Source organism: Medicago truncatula, chromosome 3 (genome assembly GCF_003473485.1).
Source record: "Medicago truncatula cultivar Jemalong A17 chromosome 3, MtrunA17r5.0-ANR, whole genome shotgun sequence".
Classification (NCBI taxonomy): domain Eukaryota; kingdom Viridiplantae; phylum Streptophyta; class Magnoliopsida; order Fabales; family Fabaceae; genus Medicago; species Medicago truncatula.
In genome coordinates, this window is record NC_053044.1 from 50,995,522 (window position 1) to 51,016,250 (window position 20,729).

The 20,729-nt window shown below is 34.0% G+C and overlaps 1 protein-coding gene, 1 long non-coding RNA gene and 1 pseudogene across 3 annotated transcripts; all 3 read right to left on the reverse strand.

Annotated features, from left to right (window-relative positions):
• Nucleotides 1-3,920: 3,920 nt before the first annotated feature.
• Nucleotides 3,921-5,106, reverse strand: LOC25489966 (AAA-ATPase At2g18193-like; annotated as a pseudogene).
• Nucleotides 5,107-9,080: 3,974 nt separating this feature from the next.
• LOC25489968 (WD repeat-containing protein ATCSA-1) lies at nt 9,081-16,332 on the reverse strand. Of its 2 annotated transcripts, XM_013606335.3 has the most exons (8): nt 15,730-16,326; nt 15,376-15,535; nt 14,476-14,654; nt 14,142-14,352; nt 10,963-11,117; nt 10,662-10,751; nt 9,578-9,649; nt 9,081-9,484 (listed from the first exon to the last, which is right to left on the reverse strand). In XM_013606335.3, exons 1-8 carry the CDS (start codon nt 16,144-16,146, stop codon nt 9,443-9,445), a joined length of 1,326 nt encoding a protein of 441 aa, XP_013461789.1. In that variant the 5' UTR covers nt 16,147-16,326; the 3' UTR covers nt 9,081-9,442. The 2 variants fall into 2 exon arrangements, with proteins under 2 accessions (XP_013461789.1, XP_024635204.1); XM_024779436.2 differs by lacking the exons at nt 9,081-9,484; nt 9,578-9,649; nt 10,662-10,751; nt 10,963-11,117 and adding an exon at nt 12,671-13,159 and having other exon boundaries at nt 15,730-16,332.
• Nucleotides 16,333-18,433: 2,101 nt separating this feature from the next.
• Nucleotides 18,434-20,564, reverse strand: LOC120579458 (uncharacterized). The gene is made up of 4 exons (XR_005645330.1): nt 20,141-20,564; nt 19,446-19,558; nt 19,079-19,139; nt 18,434-18,790 (listed from the first exon to the last, which is right to left on the reverse strand). It is a non-coding gene; the product is annotated as an uncharacterized lncRNA (long non-coding RNA).
• Between the last annotated feature and the right edge of the window lie 165 nt (nt 20,565-20,729).

The following is a 20,729-nucleotide window of genomic DNA, read 5'->3' on the forward strand; positions in this document are numbered from 1 at the left end:
GATCAAATATGTAAATTACTTAATCCCAAAGTATTTGATTTACCTGTTTCTAAAGTTTCTCACATATTAGTTGTGAATTTTCTCTAAAAATAAAGGGCTCATGCAATTCATTTCATTATACACATTGAAAAGTATTCTGAAACTTCGAATCATTTTCTTCTTTCTCCCTCTTGAGCTTGTGTTGACGAGTCATTCTTCTCTTATCTCATTTTTCTGTCCATTTGGAATTAAGATTGTTTTCTTAGTCCCCAAGTTTTATAAAATATTGTGGAACGCAATCTGAAATATTTTGGTACAAAATCTGGAATATATTAATATGCAATCTAATATATTTTTGTACTTGATTTGAAAATATTTTGGCACTCAATTTGAGATATTTTTGTACTAGATCTAATATGTAAATTACTTAGTCTCAAAGTAATATTTTAATTACTTGTTCCCAAAGTTTCTCACATATTAGTTGTGAATTTTCTCTATAAATAGAAAGTTCACATAGTTCATTCTACACATCGAAAAGTATCTGAAACTTCAAACCCTTCTCCTCTCTCTCCTTCTCCGGCTTGTGTTGATGAGAGTCTTTCTTCTCTTCATCTCATTTTTCAGTCCATTTGGAATTAAGAGTTTTTCTCAGTCCTCAGGTTTTGCTAAAAGATTTTGGAACGCAATCTGAAATATTTTAGTACACAATTTGGAATGTTTTGGTATGCAATCTAATATAATATATATTTTGTATTTGATCTGAAATATATTTTTGCACTCAATATGATATACTTTTGTACTCAATTTGAGATATTTTTGTACTAGATATAATTTGTGAATTACTTAATCCTAAAGTAATATTTAAATTACTTGTTCCCAAAGTTTTTCACATATTAGTTGTGAATTTGTTCACATAGTTCATTCTACACACCGAAAAGTATTCTGAAATTTCAAATCATTTCCTTCTCTCTTCCTCTCCGGCTTGTGTTTACGACTCTTTTTTCTCTTCATCTCATTTATCTGCCCATTCGGAATTTAGAGTGTTCTTAAAACCGTATACTTATATATGATCTCTTCGAAAATAAGAATGGTTTTAAGAGCAGAATTTTGCTAACATGATCAGAAGTAACATAGCTCTTCTTCAGTATTTGCAGTCCGATACTAAAGTTTGAAATCTTGAGTACATCTCCTCTATACTCTCATCATCCTTCATCTTGAACAGCTCATACTGATGAACTAGCATTAGGGTCTTTGCTTCTCTAACTTTCTTGCTTCCTTCGTAGTTGGCACAGAGTGATGCAAACATTGCCTTAGCAGTGGATTTATCACTCATCTTCATGTATTCAGTACGAGGAATAGAAGCAACAATAATCCCTCTGATCTTGTGATGCTTTTTATAAAGCTTCTTCTGAGCATGAGTGTGTATTTTTCTGTCAATAGCAGCTCCTTCTTCATCCAAATCCAAATCATCAACTCCATCTTCAAGAATATCCCATAGTTCTTCATCCAATCCCATGATATAGCTGTACATATTGGTTTTCCACCATGAAAACTCTTCTGGGTCTCCATTGAACTTTGGAACTTTTCCAGAATCTGATTTTCTTTCAGCAGTATCATAGTCATGTTTGACACTATTGTATTTTATAGAAGTAGTTGATTCCTCTCCATCAGACATGTTTTTCTTGGATCTTGATCTGTCACACGGTTAAGTGCTATGATAACAGAGCAAGCTCTGATACCAATTGAAGGTGAGAAAAACACAAGAAGGGGGGTTGAATTGTGTTTTCTTTTTCTCTCAATAAATACTTCTTCTTATAATACTTCAGAAGCAGTTTGGAAATGCTTCTGATGTAATGATCAGAATCAGATATGCAGCGGAAAATATCAAAGCAGAGAAAAGAAGAATAAGACACAAGCAGTTATCCTGCTTCCTTCCACAAATCGGAAGTAGTCCAGTCCCCCTTGCACTTCCAAGGAGATTTCACTATAATCACAAAGATTACAAATGCTCAATACTCTCTAAGTACGAGACTTCTCAAAATGCTCAAGCACACAGGCAAGAGTCTTCCAATGCTCAAGCACTAAGCAAGAGTCTTCTAATGCTCAAGCACGCAGGCAAGAGTCTTCTGATCAAACAAAAAATACAGGGAAATATGTTTGACTTGAACACTTGATATACAATCAGTGGTGTTCACAATACAATACAATACAATAAAGACTCTATACTTTGTGAATTTCTAAGATATATCAAATCAGTGCAGAAATTCAATGTGCTTTGTAGAATCAAATTGACTGAGTTTTGGCGCTTTTTAACTTGTATATCTCTATCTACATTCTTCAAGTCTTCACTCCTTTATATAGAGGCGTGAAAGAGACGTTGAGATGAATAGCACGTCTAAAGAGTCGTTGAGTTCCTTTGATCATCTACCAGTAATCCTTTGCCTGATTTGGGTGTAGTCCTTTGAAGAATTAGCTTCAAATTCATTCCCAACTTGAAGGAACATTTCTGCAGGCATGGCTGTTTTCTTGTCTTGTAGCGTGGACAAAAACATAGTAGTGGAGGTAGTGGTTGTACACTTGTACTTTGTCAACTCTGTTAACGAATGACAAGTACTCAATGTTACACAAATGACCGTTGATACCTCCATTTCAATTCTTCGTTTTTCTTAGACGAGGTTGAAATCAGAAACAACCACTTTGGATCTTCAGTTTGAATTTACTGATCAAATGTAGCTTCTGGTGATGATATCGCTTCTGATGAAAACCTTGCTTCTGATGACCTTCTGCTTCTGATGATGTCATCACTTCAGAAGCACTTTAGCTTCAGACGCAGTTTTCTTCAGATGCTTCGAATTCCTTTGTTCTCCATTGTTCTTCCAAGACCTATTGAAATTACTTGACTAGCTTTTGGTCCTGTACACTTGAACAATTATTAGCAATAACCAATTGACAATTTTTAATACCTTGTTATCATCAAAACTCATTAAGGTTCATTGTGAAACACATTTTGTTCCAACAAAAAGCTCATTCCAAGGATGTATCCGAAAAATACCGGATTCGATTCCCAGGGGGAACAACACTTGGCCAGTACGCATGAGCCGGATTAGTCGTTCTTCTTTGATGGGTCGGAAACCGGTGCGAAAGCCAAAAAAAAAAAAAAAAAAGTCTTGTCCTAAAGAGGATTCACTAATATAGTACCATATAGCATCCAATTCCAATATAAAGAAATTGGTAGGCATGAATCAAACCTAAAACTTAGTGTTCACACACGCTTCGGCTAAACTACGCAATCATTTATTCATCTTTATTTTAATTGTTGCATCGTTCTTACCCATACAAAAATTGTCCAACACTAATTTTGTGGCGTCGTGAATACATTGTTGGACAACTTATACAGTTTAAAATTACACTTGAAAATTACATGGATATCTCAAAACTCTGCCAATGTCATGAAAATTAGAATAGTAGCAGATGCAAATGACATAATGCATTTCTAGTATTAGTTTTTCTCTCCTGAAATGTCAATTTCTTGAAGAAATTTGAGAAGTGCTTTGAGAGCAACATCAGCATCCTCACTTCTCAACAGCTGCTCTGCCACTACTGCAGGTGTGACATCTACTTTTTCCAATAGCTCTTCAATTTGTTCAAAGAGTGAGTGATGATTTCCTTCAATGTCCAAATAATTTGAAGCTAAGATTCTGAATGCCTTGGCCTTAAGAAAGGACAAGTGAATATGCATGTCCATTTGACCGGGGTGTAACAATGCTGGGTCTACTTTGTCCTTATGGTTCGTAGTAAATACAATAATTCGTTCCTCGCCACAACTTGACCACAAACCATCCATATAGTTAAGAAGACCCGAAAGAGTAAACTTTTTAGGAGCAGCAATGCCAGCATATCCAAGACCCTGAGTTGCTGCATATCCAAGATCCTGAGTCTCATCATATATATCCAAGATCCTCAGGTGTTTGCGGCATGAAATTAACCTTGTCAAGTGCAAAAATAATACAGTTTAAATTAGTCTAAATGTTTTTATTACTGCTGAATTTAGACTTAAGGACCCAACTAAAGCTAACAAAACAAGAAAATGGAGAAATGTATTTTAGCAGAATAGTTAATATGAGATGGTGAGGGAGTAAGAAAACAAACTGAAAACATTTCTGATCTTGATCGGTTAAGCACCTCCTTGTTGCAGTCAATGTCTTCAATAACAATGATGGATGTGTTAGATGTGTTCCTCATGACTCTCATGAGATCTGAGTTACTATACACACCGCTTAAATCCAAATCATACACATCAAATTTCAGATATTTTGCCATAGCAGCAACTAGGGTAGATTTTCCTGTTCCTGGAGGTCCATGCAATAGGTACCCACGTTTCCAAGGCTTGCCAACTTTTTTATACATCTTTTTCCTCCTCAAGAATCTATCTAAATCATCAATTATAGCTTTCTTTAAATCAGGATCCAAAGCAATTGAATCAAATGAAGCTGGATGATTAAAACTACTTTGAAGCCAAGCACCTTGCAATGAATGGATCTTGAGAGTTCTATTATCTGCTTGCATAGCTTCATAAGTGCTTAAAACATGTGGAATATACTTCTCCATCACTTTATATCTATGCTTCTCATCAAAACTTAACACAAACCCATTCTCCCCCGTTTATTTTGGCTTAGGCTTAATATATAACTGATATAAGATCTCATCAGCTTGCATATTGGGATTTTTAGAAAGACCACTGTTGGTTTTTTGAGTAAGCATCCATTTAATCTTGATGCCTTCAAATTCATCAACCACTGGTTACTTTCCATCAAAAGCTACGAGTACGTTGTTATGATTAGATATTTTTCCAATTTTGAGGGATGTGTAAGTTTTGGATATTCTAGTAGGGAGATACTCTTTGGCTGCATAGAAGAGATTGTTGGGACTTCCATCCCAAAGCGGGTCGATTTGAAGTGAGACTTGATTTTTAGGTTGGTAATTTGAGAAGAAAGCTCGTAACTTTGAGGCAATGAAGTTTTGAAGTTTTAAGGGTTTGAGATCGTTGAATACAGTTCTTAATATCATCATAAAAGTGGAGAAGGAAGCATATGCCTGGAACCATGATGATGATGATGAACCAGTGTTTGTAAGAGAGAGAGAGAGAGAGAGAGAGAGAGAGAGAGAGAGATAGGGAGGGAGGGAGGGAGGGAGAGAGAGATTCATTGGAGGAAGGATGTAAGATTTCTCTCTTGTTTTCTTGAGATTATTGTTAAGGGGTTGAGAGGAAAATAAAGAAATCAGGGATTTCTTTTGGTGAACAATTTGGGATAATTTTTCGGTCATTTTAGTAACTCTCTTGTGAGAGGGAAAGGGGAACGGTAGAAAGTAAGGTTTGTTCATAGAGAGCTCTATAAGTTAATTTCTTGTAGCTCTTTTGGTATCTCTTGCAAAGAATCATTAATAATGGATGGGAGAGTTGCTTTCTCCCATTTGTAGGTCAATTTGGCTTTGGCTCAAAACGAATAAACAATCTTGGTGTGTTTGTTTCTTCTACTCTCTTTATCTTGTTTGTATTTGGATTGATTGTTTGGATTTGCATTACACATATAGATTTTATAATTGTTTTCATTAATGGCAAACGTTAGTATTTTAATTGTTATATTAGTTTTTTTCTCTTTGTGAAAACTTGAAACCTGAACCTCCAACTCTTTAACCCTTAGCTTAGTCCACTTGAACTACTCAACCCCCTATTTGGTTTAATATATTATTGTTTGGACTATTTAGTTCCGTTGCCATTGTTATTTGTTCCACTTTTCTCGTTGAATTCAGATAATAAATAATAGGGCCTCGAGAATGTATTATACAAATTTGTAAAACTATATTCGGTGTTTCCAAGAGTGCACACTCCTTAGTCACCTGACACAATTGCTCACTGCAAAAACCATCTCTCATCTAAATAATTTATTTTAATCATCCATTCAACATTCTCTCTCATCTAAAATGAACCTATGTTACCAATGGCACCAAAAAACCATGGCACCCAAGTATTTCCCCTATATGTAGCTTGATCAAATTGCTTTTTGTGTCATTCCTAAAAAAAAAAAGAAATTAATAGGCTATCATATTAGTATATGCCATGGCTAGAAGTCAATAAAATCTCAAACTTAAACCCCATGAAGTCATTTCTAATTGTAATAAAGTCGAGTTAATGGCCTGATCATATTACACCTTCATCTTATAATTCTATCATATATGCACCGTCAACTTTAACAAAAACAAACTAACTAAAATACTCATAAAATTAATAGGAAGCAAAAATAAAATGAGGGTTCTCACTAAACCATTGATCAAATCACAGAAAAATGGATAGCCAAAATTCTTTTTGAGTGATCATAATAAGAAATTTGTTCAAATTCATGCGAACATAAAACTGTATTACTAGTTGTTTGTTGCATACCTGAAAGCTTTGACTACCACACTGCAAAAAAAGCCACAGCCAAGAGAATTGCACGCCACTGTATAGCTAACACAGATTGCTAATATTTAACATATCGAAACTTAGTTAGGTACTATTTATTTTTGCATGATACGTTATGTTATTTGGGAAAATGGTTTAATTTGCATTTGATGTGGAAGTGGATTTTATTTTGTTGGGGTATGTTGATATAGACATATAGTTATTGTTGGATTTCTACTAGAAACAGCGGCGTATCTGAAATGTTAATAACAACAAAATTGTGTTTATGTGCAGATTGGTATAAATGACTTCTCCGTCTACATTACAGTCAAAAAAGCGACAGAGAGAATCCGAGGAAGGAACAACAATAACAACAACAATTTCTTCATCTCCATTACAGTCAAAAGATCGCCCAAGAGAATCTGAGGAAACGGATAAATCAACTTCTAGTAAGGTTTCTAAAGCCTCTAGTTCCGGCTCTGTTAAAAAAGCTACACTAACTACGGTATCAAGATCAACTTCAAAGGAAAATGAGAAACATGTGAGTCAATCTGAATCAGAAGTTTCTAATTCAGTGGATAGTGGTAAAAGAGGGAAAGTACTAAAGAGGGAAGGTATAAGAGGAAAGTGTTCTCAGTTGATAAAGGATGGAGTTTTGGTTTCTGGGACTATTGTTTTCTGCCGTGGTAAGGATAATGTTACCAAAAGAGGGAGTATATCTTGTGAAGGTATGTATAGCTTGTGATTGTTGTCAGGTTAAATTCACTCTCACCAAATTTGAGGCTCATGCTTGTTGTACAAAACCTAGACCATCCAAAAGTATCTTCTTGCAAGACAGAACTTCATTGTTGGACTTGGACCGTCGAATGAAAGCTCTGAGCTCAGCCAATCAAAAGGGGAATGATTGTAATGCTGAAGCAAAATCTGAAGCAGCTAATAGTTATGTTGTTGAAAAAAAATCTCAAGAAAATAATAATACATGTTCTGTTTGTGGTTTTGGAGGTGACTTAATATTATGTGATGGATGTCCTTCTTCGTTCCACTCTGATTGTTTAGGTCCCAATCGAGATCCGGATGGTATGTGGTTATGTCCGAGTTGCTGTTGTAGAATATGTTGTCAACCCAAATGCAAACAAGAATTTGCAAATGATATTGATGATGATATTCTTGCTTGTGTTCAATGTGAACGAAAATTTCACTTTGGGTGTGCAAAGGCAACAAGAATTGGACAACCAAATGAAGTTTTTAGTCACATGGACAACATTATTGAAAAAAATAATTGGTTTTGCCATGAAGTTTGTGGGAACATGTTCTTATGTCTACAGAAACTACTAGGAATACCAAATAAGCTTGGGAATGATCTAACATGGACATTGTTGAAGGGAGCGTAAATTGACTGTGGCTCTTGGTGTACTGCGTGAGAGTTTTGGTGAAACTATTGATCCTTTATCCAAAAAAGATTTGATTGAAGATGTTGTGTTTAGTAGATCCTCAGAAGAGAAACGTTTGAACTTTCGTGGTTTCTATACTGTGATTATAGAGAAAGGGGGTAAAGTGAGTTATGTGGCAACCGTAAGGATTTATGGTCAAAAGGTTGCTGAGATTGTTTTCATGGCCACCAAAAAAAAATATCGAAGACAAGGAATGTGTTGTTTGTTGATGAAGGGGCTTGAGGAACAATTGATTAACTTAGGAGTTGGGAGCTTGGTTTTGCATTCCTCCAAGGATGCTATAGACACTTGGAAAAAATCATTTCATTTTGTTGAGATGACGAATGAAGACAAGTGTAAATTTGTTCATTATACTTTCTTTGAATTTCAGGACACTATCATGTGTCTTAAGTCACTTAACAAAGAAAGTGTCTTAAGTCACTGAACTCGATGATAGTTTTTTTTTCTCGAAGAGTACTTGATTATAGTTATATCATGACAATCGTAAGAGTATTTTTTGATGGTGTAATTTCATTTGAATATGTTTTGAATTATATACTTTCTTTTGAGGTATTTTTTATGATATACTTTGCAAATAATTTTTTTTTTTCCCATTTTTCAAATAGATCATTCATGTTTGTCTGTTACCATCACTCATCATAGTTTGAATTATAGTGTTAAGGCTTAATGATGTGTTTCGTCCTTGCAATTAGATGTCATTTAAAAATTAGTCCCTGTAATCGCTAATACTGGCAATTTACCCTTGCATTGTTTAATCATTTAAAATTTCATCCTTTGACCAACTTAATCACTGCCACATCATCAAATTAGCAAAATGGCATGGAAATGGACAAAATTACCCTCGTCATCCATTCGTGAAATGACATTTTTACTTAACTAAAAATGCATTTTATCAGCCATAAGTTAGCTTTTCAGCTATCAGCTAACTTATAGCTTCTTTTTACCAAACACACCCTAAAGAAAAAAAAATTCTGGTTAACATTGTTAAAGTATTAAACACATCATTTATTAAATTTCAAGGCAATTTTGGTATTATTATTAAATTTGGATGTAACAAGATATTTTGAAGTGCGACTAGAATAAATTCTAAGTTAATTTGTAACACGTATAAACCATTATAAAAGTATTTTTTAATAAGTCATACTACTCCACCGAAACTGATAAGTTATTATATAGGTCAATAGCAAAGTACTACAACAAAGAAAAAAAGGTTAATATCAAAGTCATTTAAAATTGCACATATGTATACATCTTTTTTTTTTGGGTACAGACATGTGTATACAGCCTTATTTTGAAAAAACATTAAAGAAAGGAAACTCCCCTAAAAAAATTAAAGGAAACAAACGTGTAATATTTACATTGCCAAAGTCTACAGGATGAGAAAGGGAAAACTAATTCTATCTACAAAGGCAATGAGCTACTAGTATACAACTCTGCAGTTATGTCCTACGTGTTTCACATCTGCTCCAAAACCAGAACAAACCTTATTTACACATCCCACAAACATGCAAAATACAAACTGCACACCAATTATAAATTAGGAAAATATGTGAAACACAAGTGAAGGTGAATCTCAGTTACTCCAGCTATCCTGGTCGTCGGGATCTCCTTCGCCCTGCAGTTTATCACAAGGTCAGACATATTGGAAGGTGCTTCCACCATGCATATATAAAAAGATAATCTCAATAAATTGTTTCAAAGAGTGCACCATTTCATCAGCAATTGACCTTGCAGGCGACCATACAAGAATTTGTCTATCGTTTCCACCTGTGTACAACTCCTATGACAGACAATAACAAAATCATTAAAAAGTACATGAAGTTTAGGTTTTCTGAGCAAGTCTTAAGCATTGTTCAATACTCAATCCAATAGGGTTGGAGAATGATATCATATAATCTATAGCAAATTTCTGTCATAAATTGAGATCCATATCTGGGGCTAATGCTGCTTTACTGGTTGTAATTTCATCCTGGAATAAATTGAGTTTAATGGCTATGCACCGACAGTATAAAATAGTTTTACACCGTCATCCAATAGGAACTCATCATCTTACTATGTAGGCCTACTTTATAACTGTCTTTTCAAAATAACTACCACATATTTTATTCTTATTGGATGTTTGTATAAAACATGAAAATATTTCCTCTTAAGGTTCATTCAATTTTTACCAAAAGAATACCAACCAGACAAGCAATGATCTTGGAAGAACGAGCATTAATAATGAATGATTTCTCGGTAAAATCAGTCGGTTGTTGTGGCGGTGGTGGGGTAGTAGTAGTACAGCTCGCCTAGGATCATTGATTGGTTTCAGGTTGATTTATGTCATAAATTGCTTCTACTTTTATCCTATCTTTTCTTTTTTCTTAAAATTTAGTTCCACCATTAAAAATGATTATAGAACGGTCATATTTTAGAAAATCCTCATTCAGGTCTCTATTCTTCGTAACGATGCTAGTCCAATAAAAGAAGAAAAAGAACTGAATATTACATGCACACACAATTTACAATGATCTTGTGTCTGTATCTCTTTCCATTTTCATTTCTACAAAACAGTGAAAATAGAATGGGAGGATAAAATGTAAACAAGAAAAAGGGGAAGGAAAGTAAGCCCATCCATACGCTGAATGAGTTAATTAGAGCAGGAAGAAAAAATATATTTAACTGTAAAATGAACATGCCGGAGCTGACAGACCAAACACCCAGACCGGACAACCAAACAGATTCCACCACTTTGACGGACCCCTTATAACAGAGCAGGGAAAAAATTATGAATAACCAGCTGTTGAACATACCTGATCTTGTTGATTAAACCAGCAGGAGTTTACAGACTCATAGTGTCCACGTAGTATCGTACGTGCGTTCCCAGACCACATATCAAATGCCTGAATAATCAAGAAGTGAGATCAGTATTCCTCATTGTATTCTTAGAAATTAGTTACTTGGTGGTTGATGGGTGGAATTGGGTTTGAGTACCCTTGTGCACTTCTTTATATTTGATTACCTCTTTGATGCTTCAAAAGAAAAGTGTCTTGATTGTATTTGTGCGGGTAATTTTAAAGTTAAAATTTGTAATAAACTAAACGAACCGCTTACTTTCACAACCCTCATGCATGGAACAAAAACAACGGTCGAGTCTTGAGTTGTAGCTAATTGAATAGGTTTGCTTGTTTGCAAGCGGACTGTTTCAAAGTTCACAAGTGTGTCGCAGCCTGACTCAACATCCCACAATCTCAATCTTGAATCAGACCCTGTCATCAGACAGAGCATCAATGAGGGAGAGTAAAATAATTTAGATATGAAGCATTACAAGAAAACAGGTAACAGCTATTTCAAATTATCATTGCATAGACGCTTCTAATAATTCCATAAAATATTATTGTATAATATCTTTTTCAAATGAGCATTCAGATTCAATTTAGTTTAAATTAGAATCACTTTAATTTAAGATACAAAATTATATTTCTAGCTAATCTAATTTATAATTACCAATATTTCTTCCAAGCTGCTCTTAGCATTTTTGTATTGTTACCAGTCAAAGCTATATGCCTCTTGAGTGACTACTAATTGTTGTTTTGGTCATAAACATTCACAAGGAGACATATACAGCAAAACATTGACTATTGCTATAGGTACCTAATACTTATCTACCCTCTGTTGCAGTCCCGTCAAAATATATTAATTTACAGTTAAGGAATGACATTACCGATCATTTGTCTTCTACTATCATGTTTATTTTGCGGACTACTCTCTTCAACCCTTAATTTACAGTTAAGGAAAGACATCACCGATGATTTGTATTCTACTATCATGTTTATTTTGCGGACTACCTTCTTCAACCCTTCCCCCGTCAGAAATCAATGTATGATAATATATTTTTCCAAATGTGATGTCCAAACTTTTGTTAAATATAGGTTAAATCTTATTTATATAGGGATATACATCTTTATATAAGGCAATTCTGTACCTTAGTCAGTTCCATTGAGTGCAAGACTGTTGTACATATTTCTTTTTGATATATCTCATTTGGATGACACTCTTAAGTACAGCTTCTCAGCCTCTACACTGTGTTCTATTTTTCTCAAACACAACACTTCTCTACCTCGCCCTAATGTATTTCTTCTCTTCTATTTAGTATTGATAATATTATTTGTCAAAAATAAAACCTACTTACCTCAATTATATTACCGATTGGAAATAAACTAAATGACGATTCACTGTGTCTATATGGTTTCCAGGTTAAAGTTTTTAGGGTCCAAATAAAGTCTGCCTATGACTTTCAGAGAAGAGATTTCAACTTTCAGTGTACAAACTAATTATACTGAGCAAAAGGAATCTGTCCAAGACCATACTTTATGTCTTGTGATTTGTTTTGAGAATTTATTGGTTTTTAGAATATTCATCGTACAGAGGCAGAAAATAACGAAGACTGTTAAATATAAGATAAGCCTGAAGGCACTATGAAGCACTGGCATACACGAACACCGGACATGACAACAACAACAACAACAACCAAGCCTTATCCCACTAAGTGGGGTTGGCTACATGGATCAAATGACGCCATAGTGTTCTATCATACACCAAATTTGGATCCAACTCATTGACCTCGAAATCCTTTCTAATGGTTTCTCTAATAGTTTTCATAGGTCTTCCTCTACCTCTTTTAACTTGACTCTCCTCCATTTGATCTACTCTTCTTACCACGGCATCTACGGGTCTTCTCTCTACATGCCCAAACCATCTAAGCCTATTTTCTACCAACTTTTCTACTATAGGTGCTACCCCCACTCTCTCTCTAATGGTGTCATTCCTAATCCTATCATGTCTAGTCTTACCACTCATCCAACGCAACATCCTCATCTCTGCTACACTTTCTTATTCTCATGTTGACTCTTAACTGCCCAACACTCCGTACCATACAACAACGCCGGTCAGACCGCTGTCCGATAGAACTTTCCTTTCAACTTAAGTGGTACTTTCTTATCGCACAAAACACCTGAGGCTCTTCTCCATTTCAACCACCCAGCTTGAATATGATGGCTTACATCTGCTTCTATTTCTCCGTCATTTTGTACGAAGGACCCAAGATATTTAAACCGTGTAACTTGGGGTATGAAATGATCTCCAACTTTCACCTCCAAGGTAGACCTACTTCTCCTTCTGCTGAAGTTACATTCCATACACTCCGTCTTGCTTCTACTCAAGCGGAATCCATACGCTTCTAAGGCTTGCCTCCAGGTCTCTAGCCTCCCGTTCACTTCCTCCCTCGACTCACCCACCAAGACTACATCATCTGCAAAAAGCATACATCTGAACACCGGACATGACACTGGTAATAATTTGAGAAAATGAACTATTTGAATGTAATCACATGTGTCGGTGTTGTGTCATTGTTTGACATGTATCAGTGATATAAAGCAAAGGCATCCCCTTGATTGCATATAGCAATTTGAATGCATTGCAGACTGACAGAAGGTGGTTAAAGTATTTCCTTGTGAAAATACTTGAGAGCAATCTGTCATGGTATGTTCAGTATTAGCAGGTGTGTGTCTTTTATATTTGAGATAATGAATTATTTGAATGTAATCACATGTGTCGGTGTTGTGTCATTGTTTGACATGTATCAGTGATATAAAGCAAAGGCATCCCCTTGATTGCATGTAGCAATTTGAATGCATTGCAGACTGACAGAAGGTGGTTAAAGTATTTCCTTGTGAAAATACTTGAGAGCAATCTATCATGGTATGTTCAGTATTAGCAGGTGTGTGTCTTTTATATTCGTCTACAATGATTGTTAACAATGAAAAAAACAGGATAACTTACTATGCATGTGTTATATAGCACTGGCTCCAACAAAGATGCACCGATGTCTTATCTTTTTTCAGTCAACAATTACTCAATAAATATTATATTATTTGGCACCTTTTTCTCAAATTGTATATATCCTTCTAAAGTTAAATAGTGCATATGTACATTTTCAAGTCAAATAATTTACAAAATATACGACATTTGGTGATTTTTACGTGCTCAACTAACAGCTCCTCTAAAAAAAATAGAACATTTGAAAGATTAAAATTTAGCTCATTTAAAAAAAAATAATAATAATAATAGTTTTCCGTTAATGTCCAACTTTTTTGGATTGGCTTGTACTGTCTAACTTAAATTATGATTTCACATCTCAAAACAAAATGTTCTTTAAATTTATGCAGCCTTGTACAAGACGATGTGCATAGCATGGGTGTATTGACTAGTATGGTAAATAATAAATAAACAACCTGCACTTAAGAGATACATGCCATCCTCTGTTACTTTCAATCCTGTCACAGCACCATAATGAGCAGTTGCACGATCCTGAGTAGAAATCATTCCTGGATGTAATTTCTGCTTCATTGGACCCTTAGATGATAGCCTGCCAATTGGCAGATGTCCACTGCCACTTCCATTGGCAACTTTCTTCTGTACAGGACGCATTTTTGTATTTGATTCCTGTGAGTAATAAGGCTTTAGGATTATAACAAACTTAAATACTTGCATTTAAGTTAAGTACTTGGTGAAACAATTACTATTCAGACTCGTAAATTACAAAGAATAAGCTAAACTAAAAAAAACCTTAGTTAGCACGGAACGTTTGAGTAGAGGTGGACGTCTTCCAAGCTGCGTCTGAGATTGATTTAAAACTTGGAAACAACCAGCACGCCTTATGTCCCAAAAACGTATTGCACCATCACACCCCCCGGTAATCAAGACCCATTCACTTGAAGCAGACCATTCAACAGTCATTACACCATCTGACATAAAAGAATTCATGTGATGCACAAACCTCCTTTCCATAATACATAACATCATGCAATAAGAACAATCGCACACATAGACACCTCAGTTCCCAGTATGTCATAATTCTATTCCATCTAGTCACCTATCAGTGGTGGAGCTTGACATATTTCACGAGTGTGCCAAAAATATACATGCATGTAATAAAAAAAATTATAGTGCCATTATGTTAAGCATTGGATGTTGGAACAGTGGTTTAGCGCCTTTGTTTTCACCAGAATTAAGGGGTTGATTCTTATATTTTGCATTTTGATGTCTTATTTTTTATCCTTGCACGAGCAAAAATAAAGGAGATGCAAAAATAGTAACTCCAGCACTCAAACCTACATGTTGCTGGTTCGTATAGTGCTAATCATTATGCTGAAGTGTAAATTTTATATTATAACTCATATCGTATACTATTCTAAAAACTTTGGGGGGTGGCATGCACCCCCAGTTCTAAGGACGATCCGCTACTGCTATCTATCATAAGAAAAGGAAAATCTTTCACTTACGAAACACAGTTTCACACATTTATTTCCCACAGTTTTTTTTTTCCTTATCTGTCTAATCTTAGACACGGTCTTTACTAGTATAAATTTGGTTTACAAAACAAAAAACTACCGACTCTTGTCAAATAGAATAGACCGCACAAATGAGTATGTTGGAAGTTGAAATGAGAGCATCAAAATGACATACCACGATGACCAGACAAAGTATGAGCAAATGCACCAGAAGCAATATCACAAAGACGAACTTGTACATCCTCAGTTCCAGCAGCAATAAGTGTATGAGATGTTGACAATGTAGACATTGCAGTCTTATACACCTTTCCAGGCATTTTGAAATTCACCACCACCTACAATCAATTTACAATAGGAGTTAAATTTGAGTGTCAAATTAATCATTACTGTAGTGTGTCTTTATCTCTAGTTCTACGGTGATGAAAATTGATTTCGAATGAATTGACCTGCAAATATTGATTCTAAATCAATTCTACTCTACAAAATCAAAAAATATACACAGAATGACGATGATAAGATTGAAGAGAACCTGAGTGGTGTTAGTGTCCCAAACATTAACATGATGATCATAAGAACCAGTGATGAATAAACCAGTATCAATGGGATACCAAATAGCTGAAGATACAGCATATTTATGAGCTAATTGGTGTTGCTTATCAACAAAAAATAAACAATTGTGTTTCGTTATCAAACCATCTCCGTTGAAATCGCTTGGCCGGTGAACGTCGTAAACCGCTACGGATGCATCTGATGCAGCAGATAACAAATATCTTCCTTCAGTTAAATCAATTTGAAGGGAATTAATGGAACCTTTGTGAGGGGAAACGAGTTCTTTGTGATTTGATAACTCGAGTTGTGAAATTCGATTTGATTTTATGCGATTAGCGAAGGAATTTGGACGCAATTTTCCGGATTCTCTGTCTTTGATGTTCTTCCACGTATCCATATTCGGAGCATCTTTGAATTTTTGGAGTTCGATTTCAATTTCAATCAGTAACAAAGGTTGTTGCTATCTCTGGTGAGTGGTGATACTACGGCCACAACCAAAGTCGTCTTCTTCCTCCTCCTTCACTCCTGGAACTCAAGTGGACTCAAATGGGCTTGTTTCATCCACTTCGTATTGGACTTCAATTCCTATGGGCTTAACTCGGCTCCGCATTTTGAATTCTGCTCTTCTCTCATCACATTTCGCTCGCGCCCAACTGAGATACCTAGACTACTCCTGTGTTAGTTACCTAACGCACGTATATTGCACAAGAAGTCATCCAGCGTGAGTTAAAGTCACGCAGAATGAACTCACTTTTTTTAATCTATTTACTATATTTAAATTATTTTATTTACGTTATTCTAATTTATATAAATTACTTTATTCTAATTTATTTGTTCACTTTATTCTAATTTATTTACTTTATTCAAATTAATTTATTTACGTTATTCTAAAGTATTTATTTACTTTATTCTAATTTATATATGCACTTAAAAGAAATATTTACTCGAATTTATTCTTTAAATAAATACAAATATAAATATAAATAAATGAACTAAATTAGTATTTATTCAGATTTATTCATTAAATACAAGATCAGAAAAATAAAAGCAAATAAAAATAAAAATAAATGAACAAAATTAATACATATAACAACATCTCATTTTATTAATAGAATTCATACAATAATTGACACATTTATTCGAATTCACTAAATAATCTACTTATTTTCTCTTTACCCTCTTGGGGTAAAAAGTGAGCAGCATTCTTGGGGCAAAATAGCGAGCAGCATTCTTGAGGAAAATACATCATTAACCCTTTTGTTAAATCTAAATCTGGTTCTTTTTATCCACAGTAAAAAGTTTTTGGGGTAAAAAGAAGCAAATTTAATTTTATCCCAAGGGTTGATTACTTCCCCAAATCGGCTACTCACTATTTTGCCCCAAGAAGTCTGATCACTTTTGCCCCAAAGAGACTATTGAAAGAAAAAAAAAATAGAGGGAGAGAGTGAGGAGGGAGAGAAAGTGATATGGTGTAAGGAAATAGGGAAGTATGGAGGGGTATGGTGGGAATGGTAGTCTAGGTTATAACCACCATAAATGTGGTCAAAAAAACGTGTAAACTTGGTAAAAAAAAAAACGTGTAGATTGAAGGTTGAAAACCTGATCACCGTCCAAAACACGTTTGTTCGTGAGCTCATGCCACCGGCCAACGTGCGTGAGTTAAATCGTGCCCAAGTCAGTGGTGCGTGAGTGACTTAAGTCACGCAGAACTTATAAGGTGTGTGAGTTAAGTCACGCGGCGTGACTTAACTCACACAAGTGTATAATTGGAAATTATGCTGGGCGCGAGCAAAATGTGCTGAGAGAAGAACAAAATTCCCGCATTTTTTACTCACATTCAAAAATGCCGAGCCGATGTAACTCATGTTGAATTAAGGGAATACGTAATTTTGAAATGGAGAAGAGTAATTTTCATTCTTATTTGGATTCAACTGGGTTTAAAGTTACTGTTTAGAGGTTCTAATTATATAATCTAAAACGTATCAACCCTCCAAAATCATAATTTAGATTTTGATTATAATATTGTAACCCAAAAAAAATATAGGAATGATTAAAAAATTTATATACATTATGTTTATGGGACAGATATATGGTGCGCAAGTGAGACGATTCCTGTTATGTACAAGTTAGTTTTTACCATTTGACCAATAATATTTACCATTAAATTAAATGAAATATGATATGACTTGTTAAATCAATGATATAAAAGGCACTTATGGATGGTGCAAACCCGTTTTACTTGTGCGAGTTAGAGAAAGCCATGTTTATTACCTCAAATTTTTCTTTAAACATATACATATTGCAAAATTAACTACTCCATTTAACTAGTTCATGTTTATTATTGTTTCATTCGGTTACTATTGTTTGATTGTAAACTTTTGAGGTTCATCTTCGTACGTTTTGTGCTACTTAGGAGTCTTTGTTGTTGTTATTATAATTCATTTTTGCTTGTATAAAAAACCAGTTCATGTTTAAGATCATTCCATATAAAATTAATGTGATTACTTGGTAATTACCTAGTCGTATTCTTGATTGCTCAAAATATTATGCAAAGTATGTTGCAATATTTCACGAAAGATTGGGTATGTGTTTTTTTATTGCTGATAAACTTGAATGCATGTTTACTTTGAAGCTCTAATTCCTTTGTTTTGTATTCTTAATGTGAAACTGTATAATACCATACATTGATAATTTGTTAACACTTATTCAAACATTCATTGAAACAACCAACATGTTTACGTTCATAAAACAATCCAAAAAAAAAAAATACAATTTGGTTAATACATGCTTTCAAATTGTTGTAAACGGAATTCTCTTCAATACCAACATAAGAAATCAAAGTAGTAAACTACATTCTCAAACTTATCCTCGTTCGTTTCATTTACACCACAAATTCTTCATAATGAAACATAACATTTCTTGGTCCAAGAAATAACAAATTTAACCGATGAGACAATTGTGGCGGAGACCTTCTGTTCATCCTTGGATCACGGAAAACTATCAATAGGGAAATTGGTTGAAGCACCTATATAATCTTAGTACTGCAAGATAACAAAGGAAAATAAAATGAGAAAATTGATACTGTAAAATCTAATTTATTAAGGAGATATTTTCGTTGTGCATAAAAGATAGCAAAATATGATTACTTGCTATTGGATGTAAATATTTTTTATCATCAACTATATATGCATGTATTTGTATAGATGTTAAACACATTGTCTTAAGATGATATTGTTGATAAAAAAAATATTATTTTTACTTTACATGAAAAGAAACCACATAAACTTAAAAGTATAGAACATATATAATTTATCAGATAGGTCATTTACCTTACACGTAATAAACAATTGACTCGGGCAGACAAATTGTCTAACCTCAACCCATCTGCCCCTGCATCAACAAATGCAAATGTCAAAACAATATAATCATTAAAAAAGACAAAAGAAACAAATTGAACATTCCAAAAGGCGAAAATTGTTGATGACTTTTCATTGAACAATTCGTAATCCAATTGCACAAAAATTCTCTAGCAATGTCTTGACTTAGATGAATTCACTAAAAAAAAAAAATTTCTCTTGATTTTATTTCTAATGCTTAAAGGGCAGAAGTTTGTTGTGTTTCTTTTTCCGTATGATTTTAATTTATCTATTTGAAGATACACTAGATTATTTAACAAAAATATGAGTCAATACTTACCAAAATCTAAACGGTCCATTGAATATCACTAAACCTTTACAAATGGTTCACCATTGTTAGAGTTTTCAACCTGCTTTTCTCCAGATTGTTTTACCTCTCCTTGTTGTTCAAGCCTGCAATCACAACAAACACATAAATTATACTATACTCACATTGAAACAAAACAAAAAATAAATTATAATTAATAGCATTAGTTTTCCCTATGATTCACCCCATCTTAGCATTGGGTTTGGCATGCATCTTCTAACGAATTGACTCTCTTAAAAATACACATGCGTATGTCAACATCCTAAATGTATCTGGAAATATATGTAGACCATCATAATCCCAAATTGCATAGTAAGAAACACCATTCCAAAATTTATGTAAAAAAGTAAATGAAAATATTAACATATACATATATAAAATTGACAATAATTTATCGATTTCCACAAGTCTATATAATGATCAAGATTTTGTAATGCCTCGTGGTGTGAGTTACCAAATAAGAACCCTATTGTAAATTTATGCAAAATTTAAAGAAATGGATACAATGTTTATTATATAAAAACATTAATAAATAAATATATAAAGAAACAAACAATATTATAACATGCAACACAAAAAAAAGAATAAGATTATAACATGGTTTTTCATATATATAAAAATCTAGAAAGGAGGATGAGGAGGAGGAGAAAATTACTAAGGAAACATACTTTTTCTGGGCGGCTTCAGCAGCTCTAGCGCGTGCTTCTTCAGAGGCTAATCTTTCTTCCTCCTTTGTCATACGCTTGTTGCCTCCGTCGAAGCAACCAAAGCACAACCCCATGTTTTGTTTCTCCCTCTCTCCCTCTTTCGTTCTTGATCTCTCTATCTCTCTCTTTCCTCTCTTGTTTGGCCTTAACGCCTCTCCAACCTGTTTTTTTCTTTCTTTTTGAACAAGAAAACTGTATCCTTCCCTTTTTCGTTGGAGTTTTTCTTCCCTTCTATTTTGGATGACGACGATGATGAGTAAGTAACATGCTATATTAATATTGATGTTAACATTTTGTTAACAAGAAAAGCTTATGTGTTTGCATGTTCTAATTTATCAAAATTTGCTGTTCCATTCCGCGTTAAATTTGTGCCATCCATTCACTTTATTAGTTACGATAATGCTCTGTACTATGTGTGTTTTAAAAAAATATATTATTAAATAATTATAAATTTAATTTAAGACAATTTTGTCTCAATAAGAAAATTAGTTACAAATATAAATACAATTTTATTATAAGACTCTAAATCAATATTGAATTAATTTTTCAC